This window comes from Armigeres subalbatus, chromosome 3 (genome assembly GCF_024139115.2).
Source record: "Armigeres subalbatus isolate Guangzhou_Male chromosome 3, GZ_Asu_2, whole genome shotgun sequence".
NCBI lineage: Eukaryota > Metazoa > Arthropoda > Insecta > Diptera > Culicidae > Armigeres > Armigeres subalbatus.
This window is the reverse complement of record NC_085141.1, coordinates 397,048,748-397,066,565: the sequence shown is the minus strand read 5'-3', so window position 1 is coordinate 397,066,565 and position 17,818 is coordinate 397,048,748. Positions and strand designations below refer to the sequence as shown.

Below are 17,818 nucleotides of genomic sequence, written 5' to 3'. Positions count from 1 at the left end.
CACTTATTCTCAACCGATTTGCTCGCAACAAATTGCATTCGACGCAGAATCCTTTCCCATTGTTTCCTATTGAGAATTGGACAGGTCGGACTATAAGATCGGAAGTTATGACCAAAATACCTTTTTCATAAAAATCACAAAAATGTCACCTATTTTCGGACACCCAACCTTAATCGATTCACACGCAACAAGTTGCATGCGACGCAGAATTCTGTCCCATTGTTTCCTATTGAAAATTGGCTAGATCGAACTATGGGATCGGAAGTTATGGCCGAAACACCATTTTAGCCTTTTTATACGAAAAGGCTGTATGTTCGCTCCAAAACCAAACTTTACAGAAGGCCTGGATACCCATAGTGTTATATATCAATCGATTCAACTCGACGAACTGAGATGATGTCTCTGTCTCTCCCACTTCATACGGGAGTTTGGCAGAAAAGACGGTCATGAGATTTATATCATAACAAATATTGCCCTCCGCTCGCGTGATGGGAATGACATTTTCGTTTTCTTTTTGTGTAGTCAGAGCTTCAGTTCAACTAACATCCAAAAGTGATATCCTTAAAATATATGACTGGGTGAAATAAAACAGGGTTATGTACGTCAAAAGATTGGAAAAGGAAACAAAATGTCGAAATTCTTATTAGCATATTGTAGATCAAGCTGAAAACCGAACTGAGGTCCCGCGAAATCGCATTTTCTCGCATTTCCGGATGTTGCAACTGCATCGCGAGTAGTGCGCAACTGTGCCATAGTCGGGCACCACTCGCGATGCAGTCGCGACATCCGGAAATGGGACAAAATATGATTTTCGGTTTTCAACTGGATCTACAATATCTTTGCCATAAATAATCTGATTTTCATAGAACGGACAAAGAAATTTGTCTTTTTGCCTTTCTCGTATACTAAGTATACGGTAAAGGCTATATGATCGCTCCAAAAACAAACTTTTTATAGAAGGCCCGGAGACCCATAGTGTTATATACCAATCGACTCAGTTCGACGAATCGAGGTGATGTCTGTGTGTGTGTGTGTGTGTGTGTGTGTGTGTGTGTATGTGTGTGTATGTGTGTGTGTGTGTGCGCAAAACTACTCAAAAAATGTCACTCATTTTTCGGGCACTTATCCTCAACCGATTTGCTCGCAACAAGTTGAATTCGACGCAGAATCCTGTCCCATTGTTTCCTATTTGAAATTGGCCAGATCGAACTATGGGATCAGAAGTTATGGCCAAAATACAAATTCATACGAAAAAATCGCGTAAAAAATGTCACTCATTTTTCAGGCACTTATCCTCAACCGATTTGCTCGCAACAAGTTGCATTCGACGCAGAATCCTGTCCCATTGTTTCCTATTTGAAATTGGTCAGATCGGACTATGGGATCAGAAGTTATGGCCAAAACACAAATTCATACGAAAAAATCGCGTAAAAAATGTCACTCATTTTTCGGGAACTTATTCTCAACCGATTTGCTCGCAATAAGTTGCATTCGATGCAGAATCCTGTCTCATTGTTTCCTATTTGAAATTGGCCAGATCGAACTATGGGATCAGAAGTTATGGCCAAAATACAAATTCATACGAAAAAATCGCGTAAAAAATGTCACTCATTTTTCGGGAACTTATCCTCAACCGATTTGCTCGCAACAAGTTGCATTCGACGCAGAATCCTGTCTCATTGTTTCCTATTTAAAATTTATCAGATCGGACTATGGGATCAGAAGTTATGGCCAAAACACACATTCATACGAAAGAATCGCGTAAAAAATGTCACTCATTTTTCGGGAGCTTATTCTCAACCGATTTGCTCGCAACAAGTTGCATTCGATGCAGAATCCTGTCCCATTGTTTCCTATTTGAAATTGGCCAGATCGAACTATGGGATCAGAAGTTATGGCCAAATTCATACGAAAAAATCGCGTAAAAAATGTCACTCATTTTCCGGGAACCGATTTGCTCGCAACAAGTTGCATTCGATGCAGAATCCTGTTCCATTGTTTTCTATTGAAAATTGGCCAGATCGGACTATGGGATCAGAAGTTAGCATTAGCATTAGCATTGAGCAATTCGCACAAATTCGTAGGTGGTACAAGCCAAGATAGTTGTATGAGAGTAGCATCACTTTCATCCGTTACCACAGATATTGATTTGGGACTAATCACTATCTCTTAGATGGAAGCAATGCACCCTCCAATAGTCGAGATCTGTCCTGGCCACGTCCTTGCGAATGCTGAGGAAGGGGAAGGATGGTTAGTTGGACACCTACTTAAGAAAGATGCAGAGAACTCTATGACCTCTCATAGGTGCCACGGGAGGTTTTGGGATTGTGTGGAAGGTTATAACAGTAAGAATCGTTTTGGTAGAACGTGAAACACAGAAAGAACTAAGATAGAAATACAAAGTAGGAAAGAACTATGAGATCAGAAGTTATGGCCAAAATACAAATTCATACGAAAAAATCGCGTAAAAAATGTCACTCATTTTCCGGGCACTTATCCTCAATCGATTTGCTCACAACAAGCTGCATTCGACGTAGAATCCCGTTATTTCCTATTGAAAATTGGCCATATCGGACTATGGGATCGAAAATTATACCATTTTTGTCTTTCTCGTATACTAAGTATACGGTAAAGGCTATATGATCGCTCCAAAAACAAACTTTTTATAGAAGGCCCGGAGACCCATAGTGTTATATACCAATCGACTCAGTTCGACGAATCGAGGTGATGTCTGTGTGTGTGTGTGTGTGTGTGTGTGTATGTGTGTGTGTATGTGTGTGTGTGCGCAAAACTACTCAACAAAATGTCACTCATTTTTCGGGCACTTATCCTCAACCGATTTGCTCGAAACAAGTTGCATTCGACGCAGAATCCTGTCCCATTGTTTCCTATTTGAAATTGGCCAGATCGAACTATGGGATCGAGAGTTATGGCCAAAATACAAATTCATTTGAAAAAATCGCGTAAAAAATGTCACTCATTTTTCGGACACTTACCCTCAACCGATTTGCTTGCAACAAGTTGCATTCGACGCAGAATCCTGTCCCATTGATTCCTATTTGAAATTGGCCACATCGGACTATGGGATCGAAAGTTATGGCCAAAATACAAAATCATACGAAAAAATCGCGTAAAAAATGTCACTCATTTTTCGGGCACTTATCCTCAACCGATTTGCTCGCAACAAGTTGCATTCGACGCAGAATCCTGTCCCATTGTTTCTTATTTGAAATTGGCCAGATCGGACTATGGGATCGAAAGTTATGGCCAAAATACAAAATCATACGAAAAAATCGCGTAAAAAATGTCACTCATTTTTCGGGCACTTATCCTCAACCGATTTGCTCGCAACAAGTTGCATTCGACGCAGAATCCTGTCCCATTGTTTCCTATTTGAAATTGGCCACATCGGACTATGGGATCGAAAGTTATGGCCAAAATACAAAATCATACGAAAAAATCGCGTAAAAAATGTCACTCATTTTTCGGGCACTTATCCTCAACCGATTTGCTCGCAACAAGTCGCATTCGACGCAGAATCCTGTCCCATTGTTTCCTATTTGAAATTGGCCAGATCGGACTATGGAATCAAAAGTTAAGGCCAAAATACAAATTCATACAAAAAAATCGCGTAAAAAATGTCACTCATTTTTCGGGCACTTATCCTCAACTGATTTGCTCGCAACAAGTTGCATTCGACGCAGAATCCTGTCCCATTATTTCCTATTTGAAATTGGCCAGATCGGACTATGGGATCGAGAGTTATGGCCAAAATACAAATTCATACAGAAATATTGCGTAAGAAATGTCACTCATTTTCAGGCACTTATTCTCAACCGATTTGATCGCAATAAATTGCATTCGACGCAAAATCCTTTCCCATTGTTTCCTATTGAAAAGTGGCCAGGTCGGACTATGGGATCTGAAGTTATGACCAAAATACCTTTTTCATAAAAATCACAAAAATGTCACCTATTTTTCGGCCACCTAACCTTAATCGATTCACACGCAACAAGTTGCATTCGACGCAGAATCCTGTCCCATTGTTTCCTATGGAAATTTTGCTTGATCGGACTATGGCTGTGGTGCTTAGCACTTTGGGTGTTTTTTCCTTAATTTACTTCTCACACCATAAAATGAGCTTAACCCATACAAATTAGCACTTGGTCGAAAGCTTTCAAATATATCTATCTGCTGAGGGTAATAAAACGGATGTTGGTGTTAAATTCACTCCGTACGAAACGATCAAAGCAAAACAAAAGTGCGGACCGCGGGCCGCAGGGTAATTTTACTTTGATCAAGTCGTACGGAATGATTTTACCACCAATATTCGTTTTAATATCCTCTGCTGATAGATATATTTGAAAGCTTTCGTCCAAGTACTAACTTGTAAGATGAAAGCTCATTTTTATTGTGTGATAAGCAAATTAAGGCAAAAAACACACAAAATGCTGAGCACCACTGGACTATGGGATCGGAAGTTATGGCCGAAACACCATTTTAGCCTTTTATACGAAAAGGCTGTATGTTCGCTCCAAAACCAAACTTTTACAGAAGGCCTGGAGACCCATAGTGTTATAAACCAATCGATTCAGCTCGACGAACTGAGATGATGTCTCTGTCTCTCCCACTGCATACGGGAGTTTGGCAGAAAGACGGTCATGAGATTTATATCATAACAAATATTGCCCTCCGCTCGCGTGATGGGAATGACATTTTCGTTTTCTTTTTGTGTAGTCGGAGCTTCAGTTCAACTAACATCCAAAAGTGATATCCTTAAAATATATGACTGGGTGAAATAAAACAGGGTTATGTACGTCAAAAAGATTGGAAAAGGAAACAAAAATGTCGAAATTCTTATTAGCATATTGTAGATCAAGCTGAAAACCGAACTGAGGTCCCGCGAAATCGCATTTTCTCGCATTTCCGGATGTTGCAACTGCATCGCGAGTAGTGCGCAACTGTGCCATAGTCGGGCACCACTAGCGATGCAGTTGCGACATCCGGAAATGGGACAAAATATGATTTTCGGTTTTCAACTGGATCTACAATATCTTTGCCATAAATAATCTGATTTTCATAGAACGGACAAAGAAATTTGTCTTTTTTACTCCTAGCCACTAGCTCATCTTTTTTCAAGCACACACATTTTACGAAGGTCGAGAAAGGCACCATCACCGCTAGGTGGATTAATCTGGGTTTTGAACATACATGCTGCATCATGTGGCTTTTTTTTCAGCCTGTCTCCGCTCAGCACCGATGCCGGCCGGTCTCGGCTCGACTCTGCTGCTGCTGCCGGTATCTGCTCAGCATTGCTGCTTTGTCAGGTCTGTAGGGTGGACAGGGGCAGCAGGGACCATGTCCAAGGGCTTGACGACCCCTCCCCAGCTGTCTGTGAGTCAGGGAGAACTGCCTAGGGCGTGGTGGGATTTAGCAAGTGCCCGTAAGCAGACTCTATCAAAGCGACTGTGTGCCGCTTCAAAAGCACAAGCCCAGAGAGTGCCACTGGCACATCAGGGTTGATATCAGTAAGACCCTGATTATGGCATACTGGTTGCGTGTACTGGTTTCGTATTTGGATATTGTTATATTGTGAAGTGAGGGCTGGCAGTCTGACATTCTACTCTCTTAGTAGGGTCAGGTGACACTGACTCGAAACGGCGAGTGGGCTAATGGCTAGGCTGTCTTCCGTCCCATAAAACCGTGGCGGGCCTTGTAGCACGCTGCCCAATCCTGCCATCCAGTTTTGCCTACTGGGTGGGAGTAGGCTCAGATGCCCTTTCCTGACTTGCGCTGATCTGGCTCTGAACACGCAAGTGTCAACCTCGCATGGCCTCCCTGCTTGCCGCAAAGGCAGGCATAGATAACCATGGGATCACTAAAGGCGACTACTCCAGTAGGATTCGGCGGCAGCCGCAAGGGGACCCATGAGAAATGAGTACTGAACGAAACCTATCTTTGGAGTTGGAGGTGACGGACCCCTTTGCCAAAGGGGCCTAGCGAGGTCCCCTATTAAAGAGGGGCAAGTGGAGTGACGGCTGCTGCTATTGGCAGCACCGAAGAGTCTCCAGCGGTGGTGGGGAGTAGCCCTGCCTGCATCGCCTGACGAGCCACTACCCGGGATACGGGTGGTGGCCGAGCAACTCGATGAGATCATCGAGTTCGTAAGCGGCAGGCAGAACACTAACAAGGAGCTCAAGCAGAGCCTGTTGGTGCTCCGGCGAGCTGTTCGTGTCGCAAGACAAGAACAGGTCGCTTACATCAGGCGTGTAGCGGAAGCAGAGAGGATAGCCAAAGGTACGCAGACCAAGGCCCTCTCCTCCCCTAGCGGTGTTACTGCGGCGATAGAGGCGACCGCCCTTACGGCCAGTGAGGGCAAGAAAACGCCAAGTAAGAAGCGACCCAAACGCGCTACCATTAAGGCGAAGCGTCGCCTGGATGGTGCACCGGAGCCTGAAGGGCGTATGCCCAAGAAGGCGAAAGGCACTAGACAGGCACAAGTTGCTGAGCCACAAGCTGGCCCCAGCCAGCCATCGGTACCCGCCGAAGGGGATGCGAATCCTTGGCAACTGGTCAGTAGGGGCGGAAGTCGAACACCCTCGACCAATGAAGAAAGTGAGAGACAGAGGCGAGGCCTTGTTGGTGAAAACCGACAAGGACAAATACGCCGATGTCCTTAAATCGCTGCGAGCGGCCGATAGCCTATCGGCCCTGGGCCAGGACGTGCGCAGCGTTAGACGTACCAAGAACGGTGAAATGATCTTGGTACTGAAGCGTGGCGCGCAATCCAGCGGGGCGGCTTACAAAAAGCTTGCCCAGGAGGTCTTGGGTGACGGCGCTCAGGTTAGGTCGTTGGGTGCGGAAGTGACCCTCCAGTGTAAGCAGCTGGATGAGGTCACGACCGCGGAAGACGTCGTCTCTGCCGTCAAAGAGCAGTGCGGCACAGAGGTTGAGCGGTCCTCTGTACGTCTAAGAGGGGATTCTTTGGTACGCAGGTAGCCTATCTCAGACTACCGGTGGCTGACGCCAAAAGGTCATCGAGAAAGGGAAGCTCCAGCTCGGCCGGTCAGTATGCCCAGTAAGCGTGCTCCAGCCACCTTCAGTGGACAGGTGCTACCGGTGCCTTGAGTCCGGGCACAAGTCTTATGACTGCAAGGGCCCAGACCGAAGCAAGATGTGTCGTCGCTGCGGCGAGGAGGGACACAAAGCACAGGAATGCGACAAGGCACCTGGGTGCCTTATCTGCGCCAGTAAGAAGCAGGCCCGGAACCATGCTATGGGCGGGCCTGCGTGTCCCTTCGGAGAAGCCAATCGGAAAAAGCCGTGCAAGTAACACAGCTGAATCTGAATCACTGTGCACCTGCCCAGCAGCTGCTGTGGCAGGCGGTCTCGGAGTCGAGGATCGATGTCGCCCTCCTGTCCGACCCGTACAACGTCCCTGCCGGCAACGGCAACTGGGTGGCGGACGGGTCTAGGTCGGCGGCAATTTGCACAACAGGAAGGTTCCCCGTTCAAGAGGTTGTACACTCCTCCGCGGAGGGTGTCGCGATAGCCAGGGGCAGCGGGGTGTTCTATTGTGGCTGCTACGGCCCACCAAGGGGGCCAATGGAACAGTTCAACCAGATGATCGACAGGCTATCGGCCGACCTAATAGGTCGGAGCCCGTTCGTTATAGCGGGAGACTTTAATGCTTGGGCAGTGGAATGGGGCAGCCGCTGCACCAATCAGAGGGGACAAGCGTTACTCGAGGCACTTGCAAAACTCGACGCAGTGCTTGTCAATGACGGAGCCAGTAGCACATTCCGTAGGAATGGGGTCGAGTCATGGATAGATGTAACGTTTGTCAGCTCTAGTCTGGTCTCGGACCTAGACTGGAGGGTAGACGAGGGCTACACCCATAGTGATCACCTAGCAATTCGCTTCAAGATCAATTATGGTGTGCAGCGTCCGAGGGCGGGGATCCCTGTCAGGTCCGTGGGTGGAAGACCACTCACTTCGACAGCGAAGTTTTCACCGCGGCCCTGGGACTGGAGGCCAACACCGACAGTCTAAGCGGGATGCGCTGATAGCTGTCCTATCACGCGCGATGCGACGCTACTATGCCGAGGAAAGCCCTGCCAAGAAATGGCAGACGCCCGGTATACTGGTGGAGTGCCGAAATTGCAGCCCTACGATCAGCCTGCCTCAAGGCTGAACGTAGGACGCAACGAGCCCGCACCGAGGAGGAAAGAGCGGTCCGCCGGTAAGTGTTTCAAGCTGCGAGACTGGCCCTTAACAAGGCCATCAAGAGCAGCAAGAGAGCGTGCTTCGACAAACTGTGCGAGGGTGCCAATGCGAATCCGTGGGGTAACGCCTATGGGATCGCGATGGCCAAGACCAAAAGGGGCTCTTCACCCCCCGAACGGTCACCGGACCGGTTGGCGAGGATTATCGAAGTACTCTTCCCGTCCCGAGCCACAAGTCCCTGGCCTCCTCCTGCGCTGCAAGGCGCTGGGAGTGTGGCCGAAATGGTGGCTCCGGTGACGAACGAAGAGTTACTCGCAGTGGCTAACACCCTTGCGATGAACAAAGCTCCAGGCCCCGATGGAGTTCCAAACAGTGCACTTAAGGCAGCGATCATAGCGAACCCGAACATGTTCAGGCTAGCTATGCAGAGATGCCTGGATGAGTGTTGTTTCCTGAGAGATGGAAAAGGCAGAAGTTGGTACTGCTGCCGAAGGCCGGAAGCCTCCGGGTGACCCATCGGCGTACAGACCAATTTGCCTGATCGACACGACGGGTAAACTGCTCGAGAGGATCATCCTCAACAGGCTCACCCCGTATGCAGAGGGTACGGATGGCCTGTCGAGTAACCAGTTTGGTTTTCGGAAGGGTAAGTCCACGGTGGACGCTATCAATTCAGTCCTCAAGACTGCAGAGGTAGCGATCCAACGGAAAAGGAATTCGATACTGTGCGTTGGTGACACTGGACGTGAAGAACGCATTCAACAGCGCAAGCTGGGATGCCATCGCGCTCTCGTTACACCGGCTTAGCCTGCCGGTGGGACTGTACCGGATCTTGGAATGCTACTTCCAGAACCGTGTGCTGCTATACGAGACCGATGCCGGTCAGAAAAGTGTTCCTATTACCGCAGGAGTCCCGCAAGGGTCAATCCTGGGTCCGGTACTATGGAACCTGATGTATGACGGGGTTCTGAAGCTAAAGTTCCCTCCTGGTGTGAAGATCGTCGGCTTTGCTGACGATGTAACCCTAGAGGTCTACGGGAGTCAATCCCCGAAGTAGAGCTAACCGCAGAACACGCGATCAGCACTGTGGCGGACTGGATGAGTGCGAGAGGCCTTGAGCTCGCTCAACATAAGACGGAGGTGGTTATCGTCAGCAACCGTAAGTCGGCACAACATGCAGTTGTACACGTGGGAGACGTCGCGATCACTTCAAAGCGGAGTCTGAAGATTCTTGGGGTCATCATAGACGACAAGCTTACCTTCGGTAGCCATGTCGAATATGCGTGCAAGAAGGCTTCGACTGCTGTGGCGGCATTATCGAGGATGATGTCCAACAGCTCCAAGGTGTGCGCCAGTAGACGTAGGCTACTGGCAGGCGTTACCGCATCTATTCTTAGGTACGGCGGCCCGTCCTGGGCAAAAGCACTGGGGTAACCAGTTACCTGCAGAAACTGGAGAGCACCTACCGCTTGATGTGTCTCAGGGTGATATCGGCCTACCGCACGGTATCGCGCGACGCATCCTGCGTGATAGCGAGTATGATGCCAGTCGGGCTGGTCATCCGGGAGGACGAGGAGTGTTTTGACCTACGTGGCACCAGAGGAGCCCGCGAGCGTACCAGGGTGACTTCGGTTGCCAGATGGCAGCGCGAGTGGGATAACTCCTCGAAAGGTAGGTGGACCCACCGGCTGATTCCTAACATACCAAGCTGGGTGGGGAGACCCCATGGGGAGGTTCACTTCCATCTGACACAATTCCTGTCAGGCCATGGCTGTTTCCGACAGTACCACCACAGGTTTGGACACGCAGAGGTCCCCGTCTGCCCTGACTGCCCAGGTGTTGACGAAACTGCAGAGCACATACTGTTCGTATGTCCTCGTTTCGACGTCGAAAGAAGAGCAATGCTAGACGTTTGCGGCCGGGACACAACTCCGGATAATCTTGTCCAAAGGATGTGTCAAGCGGTGGAGAAGTGGAACGCAGTCTCGACTGCAACCACTCAGATTGCCTGCAGCTTGCAGAGAATCTGGCGCGCCGAGCAACAATCGACAAGCATGACTAACTTATGATTGGTAAGTTAGAGCGAAAGTGCCGAACGCGAAGAAGTGTGTGAATGGTCTGCCCATGCAGAGGTAATGGCGCAGCGGGTGGCAACCGAGATCGTCACCTCGAAGCATGGCAGAAGGGTGAATGAATAGGTGTATGTATGGACTGCACACGCCGCGCTGGGAGTAGCGCAGGAATGTTGGTTCCTACGACTACTGATACCCCGTGGCGTGGCAGAGGAGTGTGGGGAGCATCCAAGTCAGTCTCACATGGTACGAAAGGAATGAGTTGAGTCGTGTTGAGCTAGTCTCATATGGCATGAATGAGGTGAGTCAGACTCACATGGTATGTCAGAAGTGGGAACCTAAGCGAAGAGTCCCACAAGGGATGCCAGAGGGAGTGTTAGGTCGAATGACTCGAGTAGTATGTGTCAGCGCGAACTGAATGAAAGAGGTGAGCAGTCTCACATGGTACGATAAAGGTGGGCATAGAATTAGTCCCGCACGGCATGAGAAGGGTGGGCACAAAAGTTAGTCCCGCACGGCATGAGAAGGGTGGGCACACAAGTCAGACCCATAGGAGCGTTAATGTGTGTGCAAGCATGGAGCGTATGAGCATGAATCAAGGGTTTGGGTGGGCATACAAGTTAGACCCACATGGCATGAGAAGGGTGGGCACACAAGTTAGACCCGCACGGCATGACAGAGGTGCAACAGAGTATGTAGGGTGTGTTTGAGGGTGCGATAGAGCGAGCACCCAAGTCAGTCTCGCGTGGGACGAGTGCCTGTGTGAGCGATAATGAGCGAGTACGCTTAGTACTGCCGTCCCCAGAAGTAGTACTGCGAGGTAGTTCCTGGGGAAACGATGGTGGAGCCCAAGGGAGTTTAGTCGGTATTACCGGTATGGTCGAGTCCGACACTCCAGTACACTTCCGTGTGGTAGTTTGGCAACTACAATGCACGTGTACTGGGTTAGTGTGTAAATGCATTCTCCTTGTAAAAAAAAAAAAAAAAAAAAAAAAAAAAGGGTGGACTGATGATGTACTGGCTAGGTTTCGGCTGATGATGATAGCTTCGATGGTGTCGAGCCAGAAAAGCGGTCGGTGCAGACTTCATTCCCTGCTAAAAGGTGTGAGTGCTGTTCAATCGATGATGCGGTTGCTTCGCTTGTCCCGGTCAGAATGAAAGGAAAAAATCGCGTTGCGCTATTTTATGGCTTCTCGGCAGACCCAGCGGCTGCTCATTCGCTGGTGTCTGCACCAATCAGAACGTGGTAATGGAATGATGCAAGAATTATGCGGTACCCATATTTATAGGTTCCCTTGATCTCAATGTTTTCATTGAAAACAGTTTCATGCCTATTGAAACAAGTTTTTCGGGTCCGCTCAAGCCTGGACATGGAAGGCATACTTGAAATCTGTCGATTTAGGGCTTACCGCGGAAATTCGTCCACTGAGACGAACGCTATTAACGTTTAAAATCTTTCAACATAGCGTAACGCGGTCGATTTGAATATTTTGAAATGACACCCGGTATAGTAAAGAGAGACGTAAGTCCTACGTCAAAAAGATAAATTATGGTGTAAAGATAGTGTGCATATATGTTGTCATGACTAAAAACAATAAAGCACGTAATATTTTTTCGGAAATCTTATATTTAAACCACTTCCCATAAATCCTGCATTAAATACATAGAAATCAGAAACAATCCAAATTTTGGTTGAACTCATTCATGTCACTCAAGATTTCAATATGCATTCAATCATATCCTTTACTAGAACATCAACCGACATGGTAAAATTGTTTTGGGATATTTGGGAGTTAAGAATTTGGGATATACAACTATGACATTAGCTTTTCAGTTACTCAAAATTTCGATATGTATTCAACCCAATCTTTTACATCTTGGTAGATCAGCAGATATCATAGAATAGATTTTGATATCCTGGGTCATCCAGAAAGAGTTCGGTTTACAACCACGACACTAGTTCTATGTCGTCACTTAAAGTATATAGCATGTCCTTGTAGATCAACGGACATTGTGTGATAGATTCGGGATATTATGGTTCATACAAGCCTCAAGGATAGTTTGAATGACCCAGTATATTCCAAAACTATCTTACGATAACTGTCGAGCTCCTAGGACATATAATGGATATAATCGAATACATATCGGAACTTTGAGTAACAAAAAAGCTTTTTTAGCAGCTATAGACCTCATGTCCCGAACTTAGAAATAGTTTGGATGACCCAGAACACATCTCAGAGATATCGTACGGTGTTTCCTTGCCTTCCATGACAAACACGTTTGAATGCGTTTAGAAACTTTTAAAAACGAGAAAAGCCTTTTGGCAGCTGTAGATCTTAAGTTATAAAATTAGGGGAAGTTTCGATGGTTTGGGACGTCCAAAGAAAAAGAATAGTTAATGGATTGTCACGGTAACTTTTAATTACGGGTTTCTTGCTACTCAGTGAAATTTACACATTTTAAAACCAATACGTTCACGTAGTGGAAGGACAGGATTTTATTAGAAAAAAATCTTAATTATTTTGATTTTTTTATCCGATTTTACACTGTAAGGTGGATAGATTGCAGACAAATTGCATTTCACTTATAATTTACAATTATTACTTCATCCTAGGCGACAATAGGCCTAAATAACAGCAAGAAATAGTTTTGGCCACGATTTGACTTTTTTACTCCTATGTGCGACGGGGAATACTATCCCATTGTTTGCTACTGAGGCCAGATTGGACAATGAAATCAGAAGTTATGGCCAAATTTTTTTTTCTATGCGCAAAACACGCTAAAAAACGCTCACTCATATTTTTTTGTTTTTTTTTTTTCATTTTTCCATATGCTTTCTTCCTTTACTTTCTACAGTATTTTATCACATTTTTAGAATATGTGTACCAAATTTGGTTGAAATCAGTCCAGGGGTCCATTTTAGCCCCTCCCTCACACACACTCTCTCCCGTTTGCCAGTGACCATCCCACTCTCAGTACAATCGACTCCTCAGTGTAGAGAATATGTATTCCAATTTTTGTAGATATCGGTCATGGGAGTTGGAAATTACATTGAGTTGCTCGTTTCCTAAGAAAACATCCTCCAACTCCCTTCCCTCTTTTCTCAATGACCCCTCCACACCATGTATAATCTTCCCCTAAGGATTGAGAAATTGTGCACCATTTTTGGTGCTAATCGGTCCGGAGGTTCAGAATCTACGCTACATTGTTCATTTTTCGAACAATACCCTTTCCACCCTACCCTCCCTGACCATTCTTTCTCCCATATAATTGACGTCTTATGGGCGATTAAAATATGACGTCCACTATCTCTTGAGATTTTTAGACCCCCCTCCCCCTGTGTCACGCATTTTTATACCGAGTATAAGTTCTGCCACAAAATCTTAGAGCCACACGCCTCCAAAACCTGTTTGGTTATTTTTGAACAACCCCTTAGTATATAGAATATTCTTACCGAATTCGATTTGATTGAAATCGGTCATGGGGGTTAGAAGTTACACTTAATTGCTCCTTTCTAAAGAGAACCGATAAAAAGTTTCTCATTTAACCAAAAACACTCCTGCCCCCTATAATATTTTCCTTAGAACAGAGAACACTTGTCCCAAATTTGATTGAAATTGAATGAGAGGTTCTATCACACCTGTGTTCTTTTCCAACCTACTCCGGATAACGAATAGTGTAAAAAGTTATATTAAAATCAGTCCAAGGATTCAGAAGCCATGCTGAACTGTTCGTTTTTTAAACAGTACCCTCCCTCCTCATCCTTCCCCTTTTTTAATGACTCTAACAATCCATTCTTCCATATAATCTTCCCATCCCAATAAACATGAGTGGTACACATAGACAATTTAGTTGAAATCTTTGCAGGAGTTTCCTAGACAATACTTCTTGGAGGAATAGCCAAATTCTTGAAAGAATTTTCTAATGATTTTTTGGAAATTCCGAAGAAATCTGAGGAGGATATTCTGGATTTATTTTCGGAGGAAGAATTTCAAGAGATTTTTGAAGGAATTTCAGAAGGTTCAGAAGGAAGAGGTCGATTTCCGAGCTATTTATCGAGGGTTTTACTGAACAGTAGTAAAAGCCTGATTTGACTCTCTAATTGAGACTGCCAAAAAAAACCTCCAAAATATCGAGATTACAGTCGATCCATCATCATACTTCTTCGGGCAGTTTCATGAAGTCTTTGGAAAAACATTAATCAAATACTAAACAATTTCATAGCGATAAACCAGTCAAAAATTCTTAATGTTTGGAACTACTCTACAACGTTTAAACTGATGAATCGCTCAACTGATTATCTTCTTCAATTATAATTCTTATTGCTGACGCCGAATTATCAAAAACCAATAACGCCAAAATTGCTGGTTTTAAACATGTGGTTTGTTGTGGAGACATAAAGTATCTAGGTAGAATAAATAAATTAGTTCAAATGTACTCAATTTTAATTAATTTCAATTTGAATTTGCAAACCAGCTCACTGGTTTCAAAGTTTTTCTCACTGGAAGTTCAAAATTTTCTGAACCAACTAATTAAACTTTCCATCCCGGGCAGAAGCCATGAACCGAATAACAAAACATGATATGGACTTGATTGATATAAGAGATAAAAGAACAGGCAACAATATCAAACATTTGTACCGAAATATCATTTAAATATCATTATATGCTATGGATAAGAACAAACTAATGGCACATGATATTGATCACTTATTACAAATAGCAAAACTTGATCTTCCCATGATATTTTAGTGCAAAATTTTGATATTATCGTTTGATCTTTTATCTCTTATATCAAGCATGTCCACATCTCATTTTGCTATCTTATCAACATTTGATATTAATGAGCTATTTTCGTCTACTCGGGATGAAAAGCCCAGAAAAAATTCAAATCGTGATGAAAAAAGCATTTAAAAAAAAGCCACGCCCTTTTCACGCTGCCACCGAGCAATATCATGACAAACGCCTTCAATTGAGGGATGCAAAACACTTATAGAGCTTTAGCCAGAGCATATAACATTATTTGATGCATTTTCTGCACTATAGTTCCTCCTTTCGTACTCCAGTTTTAAAGTATCTATTCATACAGATTACTTGTGCTACACATTATTATATGTTCCATCCAACCTGAGCGCATTACTGCATCCTATACAGGGCCGTATGTTACCGGTGCTCTATCTTCTGAAGCTGAAAACTCATTTCAAATTATTGACGTGTAGCATCGCCATCATCATCATCATCATGAACGTAACGATGCACGCTTCCATCGGCGCCATCCTGAGCCATGCACATCGCCATAGTAACGACACAGATCCTTAACGAGCATTTAGCTCATCCGGCCATGCTGCTGCTGCTGCTGCTCAGTGTGTGCATCCTCCGAACAGTTAATATTGGCGAAATTTGCTTCTCGCACAACCCATGTTCGAATGTTCCCACCCGCATACGTTCGCCCGAACAACGAGTTGCTGATGACAGTAATTAGATTGAGATTAGGAAAACGGCGTCGCGGCTCTGTCATTTGTTTCGTGCAACAGCACATCACGCTCGTTCACATGTAACATTCGTTTTACGGCTAACAACATGCACCGACAACCGAGCCTGATGATGATGCCTCGCTTGAAGAATGTTCGCCTCCCACTACGTAGCGCCGGGTGAGGATTGTGCAATGCAGGATGTTCCTTTCCACCAAATGACGAACGATTCCACGGTGTGTGAGACGTGCTTCTTCGCCTGCCGTCGGCGGAATCGACCCAGCTTTGCTCGGGGAACTTACATGGCCGTTTGCCGGATGAAGCCAGCGCCTACACAAAGGCAGTCGGATATGTTCCTGCTCCGGAACCGATTCGGTCTGACTCAGTAAATGGCCCGATATTACGGCTGATGCAGAGATGACGACTCCCGCGTGGATTGCCGTGAATGTTGAGTGCTCTTTACTACTAAAGTAATCTTTTAACTGGCGACATGGCCGAAGCTAGGGATAGTGGAAAATGAGGAGCGATTTATGAAATATGGGAGAATGTTTCAAACAAAATTAACCATCGATACCGTTATATGAAGAAATGTGTTGCCTAACGCAATAAACTAACGAGCTAACTTTACTCGAATGATTCTTTATTTCCTACATACGCCCACTCTCACAACAGTTACTATCACCCGGCGTATTCGCCGATCCATTCTATCTGATCGCAACACACAATTTCGTTGTTCAGCAGACGGAAGACCCTTACTGCGAGCTACAGATCTAGGACATTGCCACCATAGCTCTGACAGCCAGCGCTGCTGCGTGAGTCCTCGTCGACAGCGTTCGCGACATGGCTATGTGGCTGCCAACTGGGTGGATCTGGTCGGAAAGACAGGTGAACTACCTCTGAGCATGGTGACGTGCTCGGTTGCCTGACGATAGTTGGCAAGTCCGGGGCCAGAACCATCGCGAGATATCACGAGTTACGTAGAGGTACGCGCGACACACCACCGCAAGATAAATGACTTTTGCCTGGTGAAGCTCCTCTAATGAGCTTGCAGCTTATCGTCAGTCAGCCCCAGGCAGCAACGTAAAGAACTATACCGTGACCTCTATTCATCGTTCACCATTCTGACGCAGCCATATGTGACAGACGGTATCAGCATTTGCTCTTTAGGTGCGCTCCGGTTGGTACTTGACTGACTTGATATGATGGATTTATGGGCTGGAAAAGCCGCTGCCTTGCAAATTTCGGACTCGATTGTGAAACGTGGAGCAAACACTCCGAGGCTTATGGTAATCAGACTCCCTTCAAATGAGCACAACCGAGCGAGAAACCGAAATCAAATCGCTGGCAAAAACGACTGGTTTGCCGGGTCTTATCACAGTCTGGAAATCAATTACCATTCCTTGGCTGCTCCGTTCTGCTCTTGGGGGCGTTGTAATTCTACACCACCAACGGCAGCTCGGCGGGGCTATTTATTTATTGTTTAACCTACCAAAATGATGACTACTCATTTTTCATTCCCTTCTCCGTTTCTCCCGTTGCAGGTTACCGGCGTGGTTGGTCGAGCCGAAACACTGTCGTCGGTGTTTTTCCTGGCGGCGTTCATTTTCTACACCAAGGCGACGCGACGGAAAAAAGCTACAGGTAAGCGATATGGTGTAGGCATTTCCGTAGCTTTAATAGAAGCTGAATTCGATCAGGGGTTGGGGGACGTATTAGAGAAATATTAGTTTGTTATGAAGCGTATTAGGAAAATATTTTTTCTCTTCATCTAGATTCTGTTGAAAGTTGGCTGAAGTAAACCTTTTACACAAAGTAGTAGGGTTGCCAATTCTGAAGACGGCGAGTTTAGTTCTTTGTATGGTCTGTCGTCTCATTAGGCGGGAAATATTCTTGATTTTGCTTGCTTGCCACGTCAGCTGCAACAACATTTTGTTTCAATTAACAAAACAAAACTTTTAAAATAGTGATCGTGTAGAGCCATTGTTTCCCAAAGTGGTGAGTCGCGACCCACCAGCCTGTGTAAATCTTATGGAAGGGGGTCGCGACCCCC

The 17,818-nt window shown here is 45.8% G+C and overlaps 1 protein-coding gene across 14 annotated transcripts in view; it reads left to right on the top strand.

Moving 5' to 3' along the window:
• Window positions 1-17,818, top strand: part of LOC134226894 (protein O-mannosyl-transferase Tmtc3-like) — a 741,179-nt gene that overhangs the window by 341,781 nt on the left and 381,580 nt on the right. For all 14 annotated transcript variants that reach the window (XM_062707982.1, XM_062707987.1, XM_062707985.1 and 11 more), the window contains one exon: window positions 17,310-17,409. In XM_062707982.1, the coding sequence (XP_062563966.1) occupies window positions 17,310-17,409 (100 nt within the window). The remainder of the gene's footprint in view (window positions 1-17,309; window positions 17,410-17,818) is intronic.